The following is a 17,500-nucleotide window of genomic DNA, read 5'->3' as shown; positions in this document are numbered from 1 at the left end:
TATTTCCGCCATGTGCGATCTCTACGTACAACATTCATATCCCGGATGAGGGACCGAGACGGGTCTCGGGGCTAGTTCCCAACATCTCCCCCCTTATATATAAAAAAAATGTATACAACAACAACATAACAAACAAATACAGCAATGAGCGCTGTAAAAGGCGTAAGAGAATAAATAATTGGCAGTCCATGTAGACCACTAGGTCAGTTCATAGCCTTTTAATCTCAAAGGAGGTTTGATGATCCTCGTTCTTGTTCTTGTGTTCCCAAGAGTGGGTGCCGGAGGGTGGTCTTGGCTAGGTAGAGTTGCAAGCTTCTCAGGCCCATTGCTGGGGAGTATCTCTGGTCTGGTGAGGTGTGGTGGTAGAGTCTGCACAGGAGGTTGATTGTCGGCAACAGTTTCTTCTGCTTGTGGTTCTATGGAGAGGGTACCGTTGTCCGGTGGTGGATCCTGTAACTGTGGCGGAGGGTTGGTCTGTTTTGGTGGAGGAGACTGTTCCATTGTTGGCGTGATATGAACCCGGTTTCTACGGATGTTGCTGGTTGGTGTCTGAATGGTGTATGATCTAGGTGTGTCCTGGGAGATGATAGTCCCACGTATCCATGGATGACTCCTCTGTGTAGGTGGAGGTTTTGCATATACGCTGGAACCGACAGCAAGCTCGGGATGTACTTTGGTCGGTTTGTTGTCGTAGTAGCGTTTGCTCGCGGCTTGCTTTAGGGTGAACTCTTGAATGACGACATCTAGGTTGAAGGTGAGGGGCTTTATGAGGTGGTTGGGTGTTGGCAGGGTTGTCCTGGTACGTCGACAGAGCATGCGCTGTGCAGGTGAATATGAATGTCCCTGAGGTGGTGTGTTTCGGTAATTGAGCAGCGCAGTCTGGAAGTCAGCGGATTTCTTCAGTGTTGATTTGGTCACTTTGACTGCAGCTTCGGCTCTGCCATTACCTTAAGGGTGATAGGGTGAGGAGGTTGTGTGTTTGAATCCGTACTGTCTCGCAAAGTTCTCATATTCCTTGCTTGCAAATTGTGAGCCATTGTCAGTGTGGCAGATTTGTGGTATGCCAAACCGCGCAAAGTGGGCCTTGGTCTTGTTTATGACTGCGGCGGAGAGGGTGTCCTGGAGGTCATCGACTTCGATCCAGTCCGAAAAATGGCAGACAGTAACCAGGTAGTCCTTTTGCTCATGGGTAAAGATATCTTGGCTCACAATTTGCCATGTCTGCGTTGGAATTGGTAATGACTTCATGGGTTCTTTGGTAAGAGTTCTACTGTATTGGGCACAAACACTGCAGCTCTCACACATGTCTGAAATGGCTTTCCGCATGCCTGGCCAGAATAAAACCTCGCGTGCCATGCGAATGTTGGACTCTGCTGCAAAGTGGTGCATGGACTGAGGAACCAGGACTTGCTGACCTTTGTAAACGATGCCGTTGAGTGTGCTTAGTTCCTCTCTGAAGGTCCAGAATGGGCTGAGGTTGGGGGCCAGGTGTTGTTTGTCGTCCGGCCAACCAGAGGTGATGGTTTGTTGTAGATCAGTCAGGGTTTGATCCTTTTTGGTTTCTGATTTGAGGAGTTCTTCTGTGACATCGGTGAGTCGGGGGTTGTGGTCATTGTCAGAGTGTTCAAGTTCAAGGCGGAACACTTCAAACCCTGTCACTTTTGCCTGCACTGGGGTGGGTAGAGCAGCGCGAGATAGTGTGTCTGCTATATGAAGGCTTGTACCTTTCTTGTATTGTAGGCTGAACTGATATCTCTGAAGTCTCATTAGCATTCGCTGAGGACGTGCGGGTGACTTGTGAAGTGGTTTCTTGTAGATGGTTTCGAGGGGTTGGTGGTCTGTGTGGACTGTGATGTCTGATTTGCCTAACAGCCAATGATCAAATTTTCCAAATGTGTTGCAGATGGCGAGGCATTCCTTTTCGATTTGAGAATAGCGCTGTTCGGTGCTGCTCAGGCTGTTTGAGGTAAAGGCGACTGGTTGGAGTTTACCTTCGGCGTTCGGTTGGAGGAGAGCTCCCCCAGGAATTCTTCGCTGGCGTCCACTTGGAGTAGCACAGGTTTCCCTAGATCATAGTATTGGAGAATTGGTGCAGCAGCGATCAATTGCTTTGCGTCGTTAAAGGCTCTTTCTTGAATCTCCGTCCAGGAGAATGGGAGGTCTTTCTGGGTTAGGGCAGTGAGGGGTCTAATGACGGTACTGAGATTTGAGCAGTATGGCGATAGGAAGTTGGCCATTCCGAGGAATCGTAGGAGGGCAGCCTTGTTTCTGGGCGTGGGTATCGCAGTTATAGCAGTGACTTTGTCAGGGTCGGCTTTCATCCCATTGGCTGTGATGATGTTACCCATGAACTTCACCTCTGTTAACTTGCAGTTTGGTGGGGTTTAGTTTAATGTTCTTTTGGAGGCAACGTTCCATTAGGGCTACAAACCGACGATCATGATCTTTCTCAGCTTCAGTGAAATCTGTTCCTTCTCCAAAGAACAAAATGTCGTCAGCTATACAAATTATTCCCTTCTAGACCCTCTAGAGCAGAAATAAGTCGCATCTTAAATTCTTCAGGGGAACTTGAGATCCCGAAAGGAAGGCGTCGCCAGCGGTAGCGGCCATAAAAGGTGTGCATTGTGCTCATGTGCGAGGACTCTTCATCCAGGGGTATGTGGAGGAAGCCATCGCGCACATCAACAAGAGAAAAGCATTTGGCATGAGCTAGTCTATGAAGCTGCTCGTTGAGGGTTGGCATTTGGTAAACGGGACGGAGGATGGCCTTAGTAATGGTCTGACTGGGGTCGATACAAATTCGGACCTCGGTTCCACAACCTTAGTTATGATGCCAGCTTTCTCGTATTTGTCTAGAGCACTCTTTTCCGCAGCCCGTTTTGCCACTGAGATTCGGTGGATGGGCATTTGAACTGGCGTTGCATCTTGTTTGGTTTCAAAGTGCACGGGGAGCCCAAGACAGCCGAGGCCTTCAAAGTTCTCAGCATATTCCATTAAAATGTGTTCTTTCTGAAGTATTCCAGCGGTAGGTAGTCGCCGTTTAGCAGGGATGATGATTGGTTGAGATGGAGAAAGGTGTGGGTTACAGGTGCTTGGTCTGTTGTTGTGGAGTTGTCTGCTGTGGTTGCACTCTACTTGCTCTTGGGTGTCCTGTGCTGTGTTGCAGGTGGCAATTGTTACTGGAGGGAGATAGGGAGAAGACAGTGTCAGATTCTATTCTGACAAATCCCAATCTTTCACTGTCACCCCCTGATAAGAGGGCTGGCTTGTTGGCCATGATGTCGTCTGGCAGGATTTGGAACGTTAGGGTGTCATAGTGGTTGTTCCTGTGGCTCACTAGCTCGACTTGGCCCAAAGGTCTCAATGGGCGAGTGTTCCCATATGGGTGTAAGAGATAAGGTGATTTTGACATTTGCACGTCTCAATCCAGAGAGGTGAGGGTACTATGAGATAGAGTGTTGCATGAGGCTGCAGTGTCAATCTGGAGTGTAATTGGCCGGAAGTGTGAGCCGGTAGCTGACAGGGGTAGTTTTACAAAGTATTTCCTCTTCTTCTGTGGAGTTTCTAGAGAGTAACATTGCTCGTGATAATAATCAGCGTACACCATGAGGTCGGTAGGTTCGTCTTCATTAAATTGCAGGTGATGCACATTTCCTGTCGTCGTCCGCTTCCCCTGTTACTGGGTGTTTGGCTGGGGGTCCGGTTGCTGCTGGTGGGAAGAGGGTATGAGCCTCTCCGTCGTTGTGGGGGTGGGCCGTTTGCCAGGCACACATTGGCGAAATGGTCATTAATGCCACACTTTGAACATGTTTTGCCCCTTGCTGGGCATTGTCTCCACGGGTGAGGTCCCCGTTTGTCTCCGCACCAATGACATGTTCCAGGCTCTCTACGTAGCTTCATTTCCTTACGTTTCACCCAGTGGACTCGACAGTCCAGTTCGTCGATGTTTGATTTTGAAGAATCTGCTATCAACTTGTTTGCGGTGTAGGCAGACTGTAAGGCCTTGGCTTCGGTCACCACATCAGCCATGCTCTTAGGTGTGTTGTCGGGCTTGAGATGTGTTTTGAGCAACCCGGCTCGCATGGCGTCGTTGTTGAGACCAAATATAAATTTGTCGCGATACATTTCGTCACTGAGTTTTCCATAAGAGCACAGACTTCCGGCTTGCCTAATCCTAACTTCCCATGCTTGTACCGATTCGGTCAGTGTTTGGCTAAGGCCCGAACTGCCGGTCGAACCTGTATAGTGTAGGCGAAGTTTCTCCAGTGGCTCTGTCATCGATCGCGATCTCAGGTTCTATTGTGTATCGTATGACCTGAAGGGCTTCGTCTGGCATGGCCGACCGAAGCGCGGCGATTTCGAGCTGTGGTTTATTATAATAATCGGCTGGCGCTGTCACTGGGTCTTTATCCAGGTTACAGTAGTTCGCTTGAACGCAGTAGTCATTGAACCTGACTTCGAAGTTCTTGAAATGTTCGGAAATGTTTCCGGTTAGATTGAGTTCTGGGCGCTTGAGATTCGTCGCCATGAGTTCGTGTATCCAATGTAGCGTCGCGTGAAGAGGTTTTCTTTTCCTTTGATCGAAGTATTTGCTGTAGTGGTTCTAGAAAAGGTTTATCCCACTTCTGACACCAAGTTTAGCGCTGTGTATCCGGAGACCAAGCATAAACGAGACGAATTATAAACACAGATGAAGCTGTATTTCCGCCATGTGCGATCTCTACGTACAACATTCATATCCCGGATGAGGGACCGAGAGGGGTCTCGGGGCTAGTTCCCAACAAAACGTGGTGGAAGAAGTTACTCCACAAATTCTTTTCTTGGACACTAAACCTTTTGTTATTTCCACGGATGAGTCATTTTAAGAGGATGCATATTTCGAAAAAGTGATTTAGTCGTTTTTTCCTTTGTTCAGGAATGAAACTGGAATTAATAACAATCATCTGTACTCTTTTTAGACAGGCTGAAATAGTTGATCTGTTTTCTGGTTTGTTTGGCTTTAAATCACTCCGTTTGCCACATTGTTTTTCGATGTGCCTTGACACTGACAAGAAAGTGTAGCCCTTATGTTAGAAACATGTAATCTCAATGAGTCCTCGCAAACGTAAGGAGAAATATCACCAGCTTGTGTTTCCAGAAGTTTGTTTAGAGCACGTGTAGGTAAATTTTTTGGAGATCTTATTTGAAGTTTGTTCTTTCTAGCCGATTCTGGTTCTAAGCCAAGCTGGCGTGTTTCAATGAAATACATCAAAATGTAAATGATTCGTTTTAAGAGATAAAGTGGAATAAAGTACGTACATCCTTGTTTGACCTTGAACCCGCAAAGACGATCTGTCACATCACGAGCTATAGAACGTCTGTGATTTCTAATTTTAGCTTGATTCCTATTCGCTGGCTTTTGACAGTCAACTCTGAAATGGCTTCTTTCCTTTTCCGTTTGCTTGCTGAGGATTTGCTTGTTTTCTTTTAAAACTCTTGCGATTCAAGAAAAAATTAATTGCCTAACTGGTGAATTCGACAGTAAATTTCGGTGGAAAAACCGATATCGCGCTCATTCCTTCGTGATTCACGCGATCAGTCGGTTTTTCGGGTGAAATTAACCGTGGAATTGACTAGTTAGGCAGCGAAGAAACTGACATAATTAACCAATATCCTGGAAAACCAAAACGCGGACAATTCCAAAGCCTTTTATTTTCACGAATCCTAGAGCCACTAAGAATGAACAACCCGGGAGCTCCGCTTTTAGGCTTGGCTAAATCTAACGCTTTAATCCGTTTTTACTAACACCACCTTCTAGCCTGTCCTCCAGCCCATAATGTTTTTCAAGGTTAGTTACCAGGCTCCGTGGTCCTTGAAAATGCCTGGGCAAAATGGCTTAACAAACCGATCTGTGTAAAACGCAGAGGACTGCAGACTGCAGACCGGGGATAAAATGCAGACCGAGGTTACAATTTAACTGTTGAAAAAGCCCAAACCCATTAGAAATGCTAACAGTTAAGCCTAAATATTGTTTTAGGCCTAATTAGGCCTAAGGTTAGCATTTCTAAGGGGTTTGGGCTTTTTCAACAATTAAATTACGTTATAACCTCAGTCTGCATTTTACACCTGGTCTGCAGTCTGCAGTCTGCGTTTTACACTGACCGGTTTACAAACAACTCACACGAATCGTCACAACTTAATTAATTTATAAACAAACCCATACCTGGCCGCTGGAGCATCACTCTCTTTTTCCATCAGTTGCCCTTTCGTTATCTTTGATTCGACGTCTTTCAGAAAGTCCTTTTCGTTGCTGTCAACGTATTTTTCCAGGCCATCAAGAATTATAATTTCCTTCTTCCCAAAGGGACGCTTCCAAATCGATCTTTTTCGTTTGACTAACAGAGTTAAAGGTTTTACTGTCTTTGAATGTCCATGCAACAGTGGTAACAAGTTAGGGTCATCGAAGTTCTCCTTAGAAAACTTATAAAGCAGCTCCTCGATCATGATCTCAAACTGAAATTGAAATTGTCATCGGAATCATTGTAGTGTCTCTAAGACGTCCTTAGTGAGTTCGCTGGAAGCAAATTCAAGATATACTCGTAAAACAGGAGCGAAACGATGGTTGCTAACTTTTCCGACTACTTTAAAATATATTGGAGGCCAAACAATTCCAAATATTTTCGTGTAAATATAATGGAGCTTACATGAAGCTCTATAAATGGTAGCTATACTAACATCTAATAACAAAAGTGCTCCAAGTGTCTCTGGATCTAGCCAAACCTTGCGATTTTGTGGGGACTGGAGAGTCAAATATACCAACTTCTTTAAGGGGCGCTTCAATGTAGGATTCTTAAGGCGCTGTTACACTGCGAAATGTTTCGTGCAACTCGTCTCGCCACAATGTCGCTAAAGCAATGCAAGACAAGTTGCACGAAACATTTCCCATTCTAGTAGCGCCTTTAGTACAATTATAACGGCGTGGCTGGAGTTTGGCTATTCCAGGTGGCACGTTCGAGAGTGTTTTTAACGTGACATTAGTTTCTGTCCGCTCTCTATCATCTATCCTATCTGTATGTCATCTATAAGAAGAAAACAGCAACGAAATGTATGCTTGAGTCACGCTTTAATTCATACATCATAAGCGGGATATGGCCGAGCAGGGGCAAAGTTTCGCTCGGTACAATGGGGGAGCTATCATATCTGAAATTTAAGTTTTAGGTCCTTCGTTGCTTGGCGTGTTACCTACAGATGTCGATGAAAGACAAGTTAGAATAAGGCAGCAGCACGTCGTTTGCCGTTTAGCGTTTTACGTAATTTTTCTGTTATTTACAAAGCCTTAGTGAACTCATTTGGCGCAACTTGGGTATAGATGTATTTGTAGAAAACTAGAAAATACTTACTGCAAATGTACTTGCAATCGCCGAGACAGTTATTTCTTTATGATCTGACCGTTCCAACGCTGTTGTTCAGTTCCCACTGAGAGAATAAACTTCTAGGTTTCGACTGATTGTCAAGCAACTGACAGGAAGAAGCAGGAAGGAGTGATATTACCAGATATGGAGATGAAACTGGATCTTTCGTTTCGATTTGGAACGTTTCAGTTTCCAAAGGATCATGATCGGACAAAACGGGTATCATGACAATATCTATCGCGCTATAAACTGCGGCTTACGCACAATTATCATTCCTGCCAGAATAAAAGTAAAACTCTCAGTTTGAAAAGTTGTGAGTCATCATTCGACTCATCCAAGAGCAAGGATGGCGCTGAAAGAGGGTTTTCTCCGGGTATTCCGGTTTCCTCTTTGCTCAAAAACCAACCTATGGTTTGATAGTTGATTTAGTTTGATTTCTATACAGTTGACACTTAAATAAAGTTAATTACTATTATTGACAAAAAAATTGACATTTACTTGTGAAAATACATTGCTCGTGGTTACGTCGTTTCATCCCGACCAAGGGACTCATCAGACCTTTCTGCTTTGTAAACTCGTTGGGTATCACGCCCAAAGTCCCGTTCGCTAACAAAATGATGACAGCAATGTCGCCTTATATTTTATAAGGATTCCATTAGTATTAGCACTAGAATTATGTATTGGTACAAGTGCATTATGAAATACAAATGAGCAAGTCAATTTTTTTTTCTAAGACCGACAAAATTGAACGAGCCTGGTGGAAACGCTGATGGAAACAAAGAATTTCGAAGGATCGATGGCCTGTTTTGTAACACAATTTCTGGCGTTCCCAAGTTTCCTTAGCAAACAATATCAATCACAATATATAATTATAATGAACTTTGACTGTCAAGTGTATTTAGCGCTCAGGGACTAATTGGGAAAACAGTATAAAAAGTCGAGTCAAATCAACACATATCAAATAATGGGTTGGTTTTTAGGAGAGGGGAAAACCGGAGTACCTGGAGATAAACCTTTCGGAGCAGAGTAGAGAACCAACAAACTCAACCCACATATGACGCCGAGTCTGGGAATCGAAGCCAGGCCACATTGGTGGGCGGCAAGGGCTCTCATTAGATCTCTAATAGGCCATTTATTCAGATTGATAGTGGAGCAGTGAGGACAAAAACAATAGAAACACGTTGGAATGAATGTGATAAATATTTACATATCATCCACTTTCCTTTGTCTTTGTCATCTACACCTCTCTTTCAAGCTGAATTTTATTATATCGAAAAAGGCCTATTGATGAGAGAGCAAATCAATACAAATCAAATGTTTTTCTTTTAATAAGACGAGAAAACCGGTGTAAAATAACTTCGCTGCAGTGCAGAGAACAAGGAAATGCAACCCACAAGTGTGACAGAGTCCGGCAAGAGACTGGGACACATTGGTGCTCTCGCGCAACTGCATTAAGAGTGAATTCCCGTTAAATTTTCGACCCGAAAATCCAATTTTGAAGCAACGATCTGCCCATTTTAGAAAGCTGGTCTTTCAACAGATTTACAAGACCAGATGAAACAAAATAATTGCAAAGTTTCGTGTACATGAAAGGCCTGGGTTTGGAGACAGAGAGAAATATAAGGTCTCTGAAAAGACGCCCAAAAAGTTTCGGGCGTATTACGAGGGCCATAAATCTTTTTGTGTCGGCAAACCAAGGCGGTCTCGAGAAATGAAACTTTGAAATGATGCTGTTCTTTCCTATTTTGTAAAGACCACATCCATTCTGTCAAAGGTCTCCACTAGAAGCGCATACACCCAAAGCAAACAAAGCGAGGGATTTATTCAGCGTACATTTCAGCTTAACTTTGGCCGACAATTACTTTATTAAATGTGGTAAATGGAAGGGATACCGTGATAATATTAGGTTTTACACCTATTAGGGGTTTTAGGTTATAGTCAAGAGTTTAAAAACAACTGAATACTTTTCATTGCATTTGAAGGGGAACTGAAGCCATAAATTGAGGATTTCTTTCTTTGAAGCTTTGGCCACGAATACGCGGTTGATGTTTCAACTTCCTTCATCATAAACTGTAAGCTCAAACCCACAAAAGGGAGACCGTGTAGGTCTGTTATATTCCTTTAATCAAGTTTCATATTTACAGTGAAGTCAAACTCTTCCGCTGATAATACTTTGAGCCGACAATGAATGATGAGGCCCCAAAAGCAGGAAAAACGCAACTTTAAATTCAATTTTCATGCTCATATTAAGGGAGAAGGAAAAGCAATTATCAAAACTTCTTTCGTACAGCTCACTCTTCCTAATAATCAAGGAAAAAATAATAAAACGAGTTTAGGCCTTAAGTTCTCCTTTAAACAATACCAAATGGGCATGTATTCACTTGTAACCCGAGATAAAAGCGAAGACACACAGTAGCGTACGCCAATGATGGGGCTGAACTATCATTAGCTACAACTGCGCACGTTTACAAAGATCTTTTACTTGCCAGTACTATTGATAGTAACATGTTCCTTTCTAAGTTAATTTACTATTTGATGAAATCGCTGGGTATTAAAATGTTTAATTCGCTCTTTTTTCAAATTAACCAAAGCCTCCACACGTTATTAATAGACTAAGTTCGTTCCCTTCAACACGGTCTGTTATACAGAATAATCAGCAATCTTACGAAACAAGGATCGGACACCTTTTGGAGCAGTTTGTTCTCTCTTTGCATCGCTTTAAGTTATAGGATAGCTCGATCCTCAAAACCAACTTTAAAAATCCAAAAATCCAATAACAGCTGTCAAACAAAAAATATATATTGTTTAATTTTAAACACTCTCTATTACAAATTTTACACTACTATTGTGCTCAAAAGAAAATAGGGGATTTCCCAACGAGTTGTTTGTTTCTCACAATTACGCAGTGAAAGAAGCGACAAGAAAATCTCTTTTTTTAATAAGGCAAACTAGTCTCGATCAAGGCTGATGACACGAATGTCAACTGACGAGAAGAACAACCAGGGAGATTACGCAAGGACGACGACAACGTCTACGAGAACGCAACAAAAAAATTACTCTAATGAGCAAAAACAAAAGCTCTGCACTCCCTGCAAGTGCGCTTTTTCTTTTGGTGCATTTCTTTGCCGCCGTCCTCGTCCTGACAACGACGTGAATTGACCAATTTTCAGGTTGTGTAGAGGACGTGAGAAGCAAACGAAACATTAATACATTTTCTCCCCGAACAACCATACGCACTTTCCATTCCGAAACGACCTCGGGTTGTAACGAAGTTATTACAATAACGCGAAATAGTATTTTTAGACGACGTTCTCTTTGGCGGCGTCGTTGTCCTTGCATAAGCTCCCTATTGACAGCTAAACGTCGCCCGATGTGAAGGAATCCGGAAGCCAGCAAATGTGACGCTTTGGAATCCGGAATCCATAGTATGGAATCCAGAATCGGGGATCCATTTCGGTGGAGCCGTGAGTTTGGAATCTGGAATCCACGACCCGGGATTTAGAACCTGGATTCCTTTACATAGGGTGATAAACGTAAATAGTAATGCTTTTAATCCTCAGCGGCGTCAAGTGTCATCTCGAACTCTGTCCAATCCTCGTCAGGCAGATCTGAGGAGTAAATTTCAAACTGAGTTAGGTTCATAAACCTTTGGGTTATTTATCTCTCACATATCAGCTATAAGACTAAGGTGGGTACTAGTTAAGGGATACTTAGCCTGAGGGTTGTTCCAGAACTGATGAAACAGTTACCTGTCTCCCTGGGATAGAACGTGTGATCGCCTTGTGGAAAAGCGGTTGTCAAGAGATTTAGTCTTTTGCTCATTCTAGTCTTGTTGAAATGTCATCGTTCTTTATTTTAAACTTCACTTTAATCCATAAGTGCAATATTAATACAAAACTACTTGAACAGCGCTTGGCAGAAAGATTACATGTTTTTTTATTACAGCCTCCAAGGCAAAGTATCTCGTAGTCAACTGTTCTAAGCCTTTATGGTTCTTTACATTAATTTCAAATTGAACACATACATTGTTCTTGCGTAAGGGATAATAAAGAGTTTAGGTGCATATGTCGTGTTTTTGCAGTGTCCTTTGAAAGGAACTGAGTTAAGACCTTGAAGAGAACAACTGATGCAAACACTGAAACAGGTGATGCAAGCTTCATTGTTTCTTGGCTCGATTACAAGCCGCTGTTTTGGGAAATGAGCCAGCGCTCACTCCTTAGATCACGGCTGGACGCGTGAGGTGAGGCATTGTAATCTCCGCCAATCAGAAACTCGCCTGCACAAATCGTATAAATTATATTTTTGGGGTCAAATTGTGGCTTCGAAGGTATTCTTTGACCCAGCCTGTTCGAGCTTTACAGTGTTTTTAAGGTTGGTGCCAAGGGAAAAATACGGCTTTTAAATCAATTTCTATGGCAATTTATCCTCAGAATTCACTAATGTAAGAGCAAGTAAATTAAAATTGCTGCTTAGTTTATTGCTCCTGTGACGCAATTTCTTGTGCATGCGCAGTAGGATCAAGAGCGTGAGGTTTCAGTATTTTCGTCCAGTCGAGCAGTTTAGCACAATATTGTAATCAAGATGAAATTATTTTTTTTTTTGGTTACTATGAATTCAAGTCGACCTATGACCCAGTCAGTAATAATCCCGGCGAACGCTGCATGATACTTCATTTCTTTTCAAACAACAGATATGTCATTCCCTTACTTACCATCAAGCAATTTGAAAATAATTCCACAGCTCTGAATGTCTTCTCTCGTTACTCCTGTAAAATCAAGTATATGCAGACTCGTAGTTGCTGGAATGTACATGCTTTGCAGAAATTTGCAGTCGCCACTGGTCAACGGCACAGGAAGTAAAATCTTCGTCTCATCAGTGGTCAATATTTTTTCAAACTGTAAAGAGATGGCACTGTAAGCGCGTTATCACTTGATTTTCGCAAGTTTGCTATTGCACTGGTTTTGCTTTGCCACTCGTGATTTGCCAAAATAGTGTGCTTTTACATCGTTAACCAATCGAAAGCAAAAGAAACAATACCGGTTACGGGGGATACCGACCGTTAACGTGTCTGTAGTTTAAAAAATATGCTACCATTTAAAAGACACAAGCGGCCAGGGGCCCTTTTCTCGAAAGTCCCGAAAACGTTTCGGGCCCGAAAAGTCATTTGTGAAACTGCCAACCGATTCTTTTGGAAAGCCGATATTTTAACATGTTTTTAAGATAACCAAAAGAAAAAAGGAATGTGAAGTCGCGGCGGTGGCGGCCGGACGACTTAAACCCTCTCCGTTCTTGAAATACAAACGGATTCCGAATTGTGAAACCCGAAAACGGCCCGTAAAGTTTCGGCACTTTCGAGAAACGGGCCCCAGGTTTTGTAAACTATACAGGATTACAATCAAAAGAGAAAATCAAAAATTATGTCTTCTACCCGGTCACCCATCCCAGTACAAACTCCTTCAAACCGGGATTAACTAATTGCGTGGCGAGTTACCACACATTTGTCCGAATTTAGCGAACTCCCGAGCAAATTGTAGACGTTCTTTGCCTTTGGCGTTCTATGTACATGTAATCATTTTGACTTGCTCCAAGTGGTTTTCCCCGCGCTTGCCAGTTTTGGTCAACGAGCAGCTAGAATATTTCTTAAAACCAATCAAAAGCCAAAAGAGCGATGATGCCGTTCTCTTTCTCAATACCTTTGTCACTGCCGTGAAACTATCCTCCCTCTTTTGTTGTTATGCTGATTCCCGATCTTGTTTACCTACCTCGTTTCCAGGGTCTCTCTTCTGGAAACGACTTTGCTGTTCTACTTCCTTCCCCGTCTTGCACAGATGTGTGAATCAATCAAGGGAGGTATTCCCCAATCCCCAAGCCTATATCCTTCAGATCTACTGGCAAGTTAACAATTTTGTTTCTTGACTCACCCATCCCAGGTATTTTCTGACCCGCGCTTTTCGTTGCTCTCGGTTCTTCTCTGTCATTAGAAACGTCTTGTATATAGTGTCCATCATTTTAATGTCTTCGGCAGTGAAATAATCTGGAGTCAAAAGTAAAATGGCAGCAAAATGACTGCAACCATCCATCTTTATATAATAAGCTCGATAGTGCACGAATTTTGACTAGTTCTGGGAAAAAGGGCTATTGTGTGTTACTTTGGTTTTGCACTACGTCACTCAACGTGATTGGTTCAAAGTTCTCGTGCCACTTTTTCAACCAATCAGAAGTACACATTTTTACCGCGCTTTGCAATTTGTGTCGGGTACGTGTAATTACTTCGAGTTTTGATTGGTTAACTGGACTTTCTCCCTTCTTTTTAGCGGGCCAAAGTAATTACTTTGGTTTTGGTTTTACGACACTCGACTGAAACTCGCTCTATACAAATTGGAAACGTTTGTTGAGGTGGTAGATACTTAAAGAGGTTTTAACAGCACAGCTGAACATCGTTTATGATAGTCTGCGCTACATTCATTATCATTATTAATGCGAAAGGACGGTTTACAAGTGTAAATTTTGATTCCAATCCAGAAAGTTAGGAGAAGAGATCCATGTTTTTGAAAAGCACTAGGCAATGCCCTCCATATCCTGCCTTATTTGCTTCGTTTCTTCATAACCTAAAGCTCTGACGTACCTGGTAAATCGTTGCCATCTGCATCCCGATCAATTGGAATCCCTGCATCATCATCATCATCTTCCTCAGTTCCTCTTGATATTGTGTTTCCAACAAACTCACCTTTCACCATCTCCAGCTTTTTGCTTGTTTCATTGTACTGAACGCGACAGTACTTGAAGAGAATTGGCCCCCGTGCATTCCTAGTTGCCACACCTGGAGGGATGATTTTTTCCTTGTATGTGCACTGGACTTTCGGTTTAAAAACCTTAGCAAGCTCTGATGGAAGCTCCAATTCTGCATCTATTCCCCACTGAAAGCAGAAAGAGATGACAAAAATGTCAATAACATCATGATACAAATTGCATATTGGGGAGCTTAAAAAAACAGCGATGACTACAGTAACGAAAAATACTATGGACTTAAAAAGATCTTCGACTGCGACGTTGACGGAAACATTTGGTTCAATTTGGTGATTTCTCGTCACTGTTATGCAAAGTACCGCAAAAATTAATACAAGACAAAATGCATTGCGCACGTGCAGCACAATTGTGGCGTTGTCGTTACCTATGGTTCCGTCCACACGTATCCGTATTCGTTTGAAAACGCAACATTTTTTCTCCGCGAAAAACTTAGAATGGGGAAAGTTACATTTTGAAGCGACGCTTTCGTCGTCGCCGCCGTAGCAAATCTTTAAGTGTGTCGTAATGCCTGCTTTAAATCCAGGAGTCATATCATGACTTAATGGAATACGATCGTCCGGGTGAGCGTAGTCCTAAGAAGGACTATTTTGGGTAACATTGGTCGATGTTTCCACAACCTGAGTGGAAGTCATCCTCTCTGCAGAGTGAAACAAAAGTTGTCGAAGTGTTCATCAATGTCATCCAAAACCGTCCTTCTCAGGACCACACTCACCAGGACGATCGTACTTCCCTAAGTTATGCACACGTATTATGTTAAAATTATTAGCCCATGCATACTTCGAGACAAAACAGTTGCAAAAAGTTTCCTTCCCGACGAAAATCCGAAAAGGCACAAATGTTAGCGTATTTCGTGTGTGCTAATGCTCACGTCATACGGGTAAAACAGACTTGAATTAAATAATATTTTTTCAAAGATTAAAAAGAGTTTTCTTTTCCCCAGGAAAAAAATGTATTTTCGACATTTTGTGAGTGTTAGAGGTTCCCTTTGAAGGAGGAAGCTTACAGAAATCGCAAATTGGAAGAGAATATTTCCCAAATCCGCACAACTACAACTGATACAACATGGAAAGCGCAAAGAGGAAAGACAAGTCGAAACCCGGCTCGTCACCGGGGTCTTCATGGAGAGTAGACCCTGGGGATGAGGCTAAGTGAAAACAAAAGTTCAAGTCAACAAAAATGAAAATATCTGCGCCAGCCAAACAGAAATATACGGCAAAAAAGGTAACTACCTCATGTTTCCTGTTTCCTTGAATCTCAAATCTTTCGCTGTAAACCACAGATGTTACAAGACGCAATTCGTGACCTTGTAAACAGCTCATCATGTTGGTATCCAGGTCAAACCTTGTTAGTATTTTACGGAGGTCTGAATCCGATATATATTCCTGACTAACTTTCCCAAGCTGGAGGTCTCCAAGGTTGTCATCAATAGTCAGCGATATTTCGCCAATTTCGCCAAGGTCCAAACTACCTTTCCTATGGCTGCAAAAAAAACATTGTTTTTGCCAGTCACTCATTGTAGTTACCAGCAGCCCATGAGTAGGAGCGAACAACAGCCCTATATTCCTGTCAAGGCGTTTTGACAGACCGATTTATTTGTAGATTGAATTTCCCGCGATTGAGACTCCCGCAGGAGGCTGATTACCAATCACAAAAAACTAACTTGACGTCATAGCGTCACCGAACCGGAACCGGTAGTATAAAAATAGATCAGTCGGTAAAAATGCCGTGAAATAGGCTTAGTATGGGAGTTCTTCGCTCCTAGTCCGGGGCGACTGAGTCACCTATTTTCTCTGTCTCCCGAGTGCCATTTATTCTCGAGCTCTATTCGATCCTTTATCACTGGGGGTTGCCATTTCCCTTTTTCAAAATGACTTTTCCACGAATTCCATTTTAGGCTCGTGGGCAACGGAAAATAAAATGGAAAAACAAAAAACAAAAAGAAAAACAAAACAATATATATATTTATTATACACGGGATTTTATTCCATAAAGCAAATTTGTACAAATCCATACGTTTTATTTTCGCACGTGAAAAAAAGCTATACAGCCAATCAGAGCGGCGTATGGCTCTTTCACATGTGGAAGTATAACCAATCAAAGATAGCGTAAAGGCCTATCCAAGCCAATCACTCGTGCATCTCGTGCATCTCATGCAAATTAAATTTATATTTGGTTCCATGGTTAGTAAGTTTTTACTGGGTTACCAGTATGGCAATCCCAGTCGGAAAATGGGTAATATTTCTCCGTTTTATTTTTTCCGTGTCGGTAAAAGTCTTGCCTATCACTCCCCACTGTCTTTGTGCATAGAGTCTTCTGTGTGTATTTTGTTAGGTTTGAGGGGGCTGGGGTAATGCGTAGATTTCTCTGGTGCACTCAGAAGAACATTTAATTAACCTGCGATGGCGTCGAAAGTCATTGTAACGCGAATGGCGTTTTAGCGCATCTTTAAACAAAATATACCCTTATGGAGCTCAAAAATGGAACGTCAATTGGATAAACAAGACAGGCGGTGAAAAATAAATATCTGGAATCTTAGAAGCGACGAGTAATGGACTTCGACAAATCTTTCGCCCGCCGAGCCGTATTTCTAATATTTTGCCAAGTGTGGTGTTATGTACAATACTGAAACCAAATGGAAATTTCTCTGGTAACTTATGGGTTCAACAAAGAACAAATCGAACACCTGAAGTGGATACGGGATCTCTGTTGTCTGGCTATTTGTATTTATTACAGTCTAATTGTAAGAATTGGAAATTTTACTAATTCTTGTTAACCTTCAATGGCGTCGAAAGTCATTGTAACGCAAATGGCGTTTTAGTGGATCACAAATTTATTTAATCGCATATACATGAGACACGGATTGTGTGTCTTGTTCGCAAGCACGCAATTGAAATAGGAAGGGTTCACGAAAATAAAAATAAAAATTGTGACGCTGGTGAATAATAAAGTAGCTGCTATTTCCAAAACGATGGAATTACCTGGTGATAAATAACCTCGTCTTGGAGAGTAAAGTATTGACTTTGCCAAAACACTGGTCAACCTCAAGAGTTGGGCGATTGTGATCTTTGTGTTGAATTCGCACATTTCTTCTCAAACTTTATAACACTTGAAAGAAAAAGAAAACTAACAAAAACAAAAACCTTGTATCTTGCCATCATTTGACACAGATGCTTCACTTTTTCGTGAGTAAACACGCTGCGGTAACTTGATCACGGCGCCCGCTGAATTCGATGTCACTTTCGATTTTGCGATTTGCTTGTGCAGGCAAAAGTACAATAACAAAATTGAACGTAGCAAAAATC

General features: G+C 42.4%; 3 protein-coding genes across 5 annotated transcripts in view; all 3 read right to left on the bottom strand.

Moving 5' to 3' along the window:
• Positions 1–7,512, bottom strand: part of LOC138042475 (uncharacterized) — a 13,579-nt gene extending 6,067 nt beyond the window's left edge. Inside the window, exons 1-2 of the mRNA XM_068888382.1 lie at positions 7,380–7,512; positions 6,203–6,492 (exon numbers count right to left, since the gene is read on the bottom strand). Coding sequence (XP_068744483.1) covers positions 6,203–6,483 — 281 coding nt within the window. The 5' untranslated portion in view covers positions 6,484–6,492; positions 7,380–7,512. The remainder of the gene's footprint in view (positions 1–6,202; positions 6,493–7,379) is intronic.
• The window catches only part of LOC138042467 (uncharacterized), a 244,564-nt gene that overhangs the window by 189,602 nt on the left and 37,462 nt on the right, over positions 1–17,500 (bottom strand). The window lies entirely within an intron of this gene.
• The window catches only part of LOC138042470 (uncharacterized), a 14,547-nt gene continuing 6,977 nt past the window's right edge, over positions 9,931–17,500 (bottom strand). Inside the window, exons 3-7 of one of the 2 annotated variants that reach the window (XM_068888375.1) lie at positions 15,428–15,677; positions 14,017–14,308; positions 13,313–13,425; positions 12,103–12,156; positions 9,931–10,999 (exon numbers count right to left, since the gene is read on the bottom strand). In XM_068888375.1, coding sequence (XP_068744476.1) covers positions 12,151–12,156; positions 13,313–13,425; positions 14,017–14,308; positions 15,428–15,677 — 661 coding nt within the window. In that variant the 3' untranslated portion in view covers positions 9,931–10,999; positions 12,103–12,150. Of the gene's footprint in view, positions 11,000–12,102; positions 12,287–13,312; positions 13,426–14,016; positions 14,309–15,427; positions 15,678–17,500 lie in introns of both variants that reach the window. The other variant, XM_068888374.1, reaches the window with a different exon arrangement.

This window comes from Montipora capricornis, chromosome 3, assembly GCF_036669925.1.
Source record: "Montipora capricornis isolate CH-2021 chromosome 3, ASM3666992v2, whole genome shotgun sequence".
Lineage (NCBI taxonomy): Eukaryota > Metazoa > Cnidaria > Anthozoa > Scleractinia > Acroporidae > Montipora > Montipora capricornis.
This window is presented reverse-complemented; position numbering and strand designations above follow the sequence as displayed.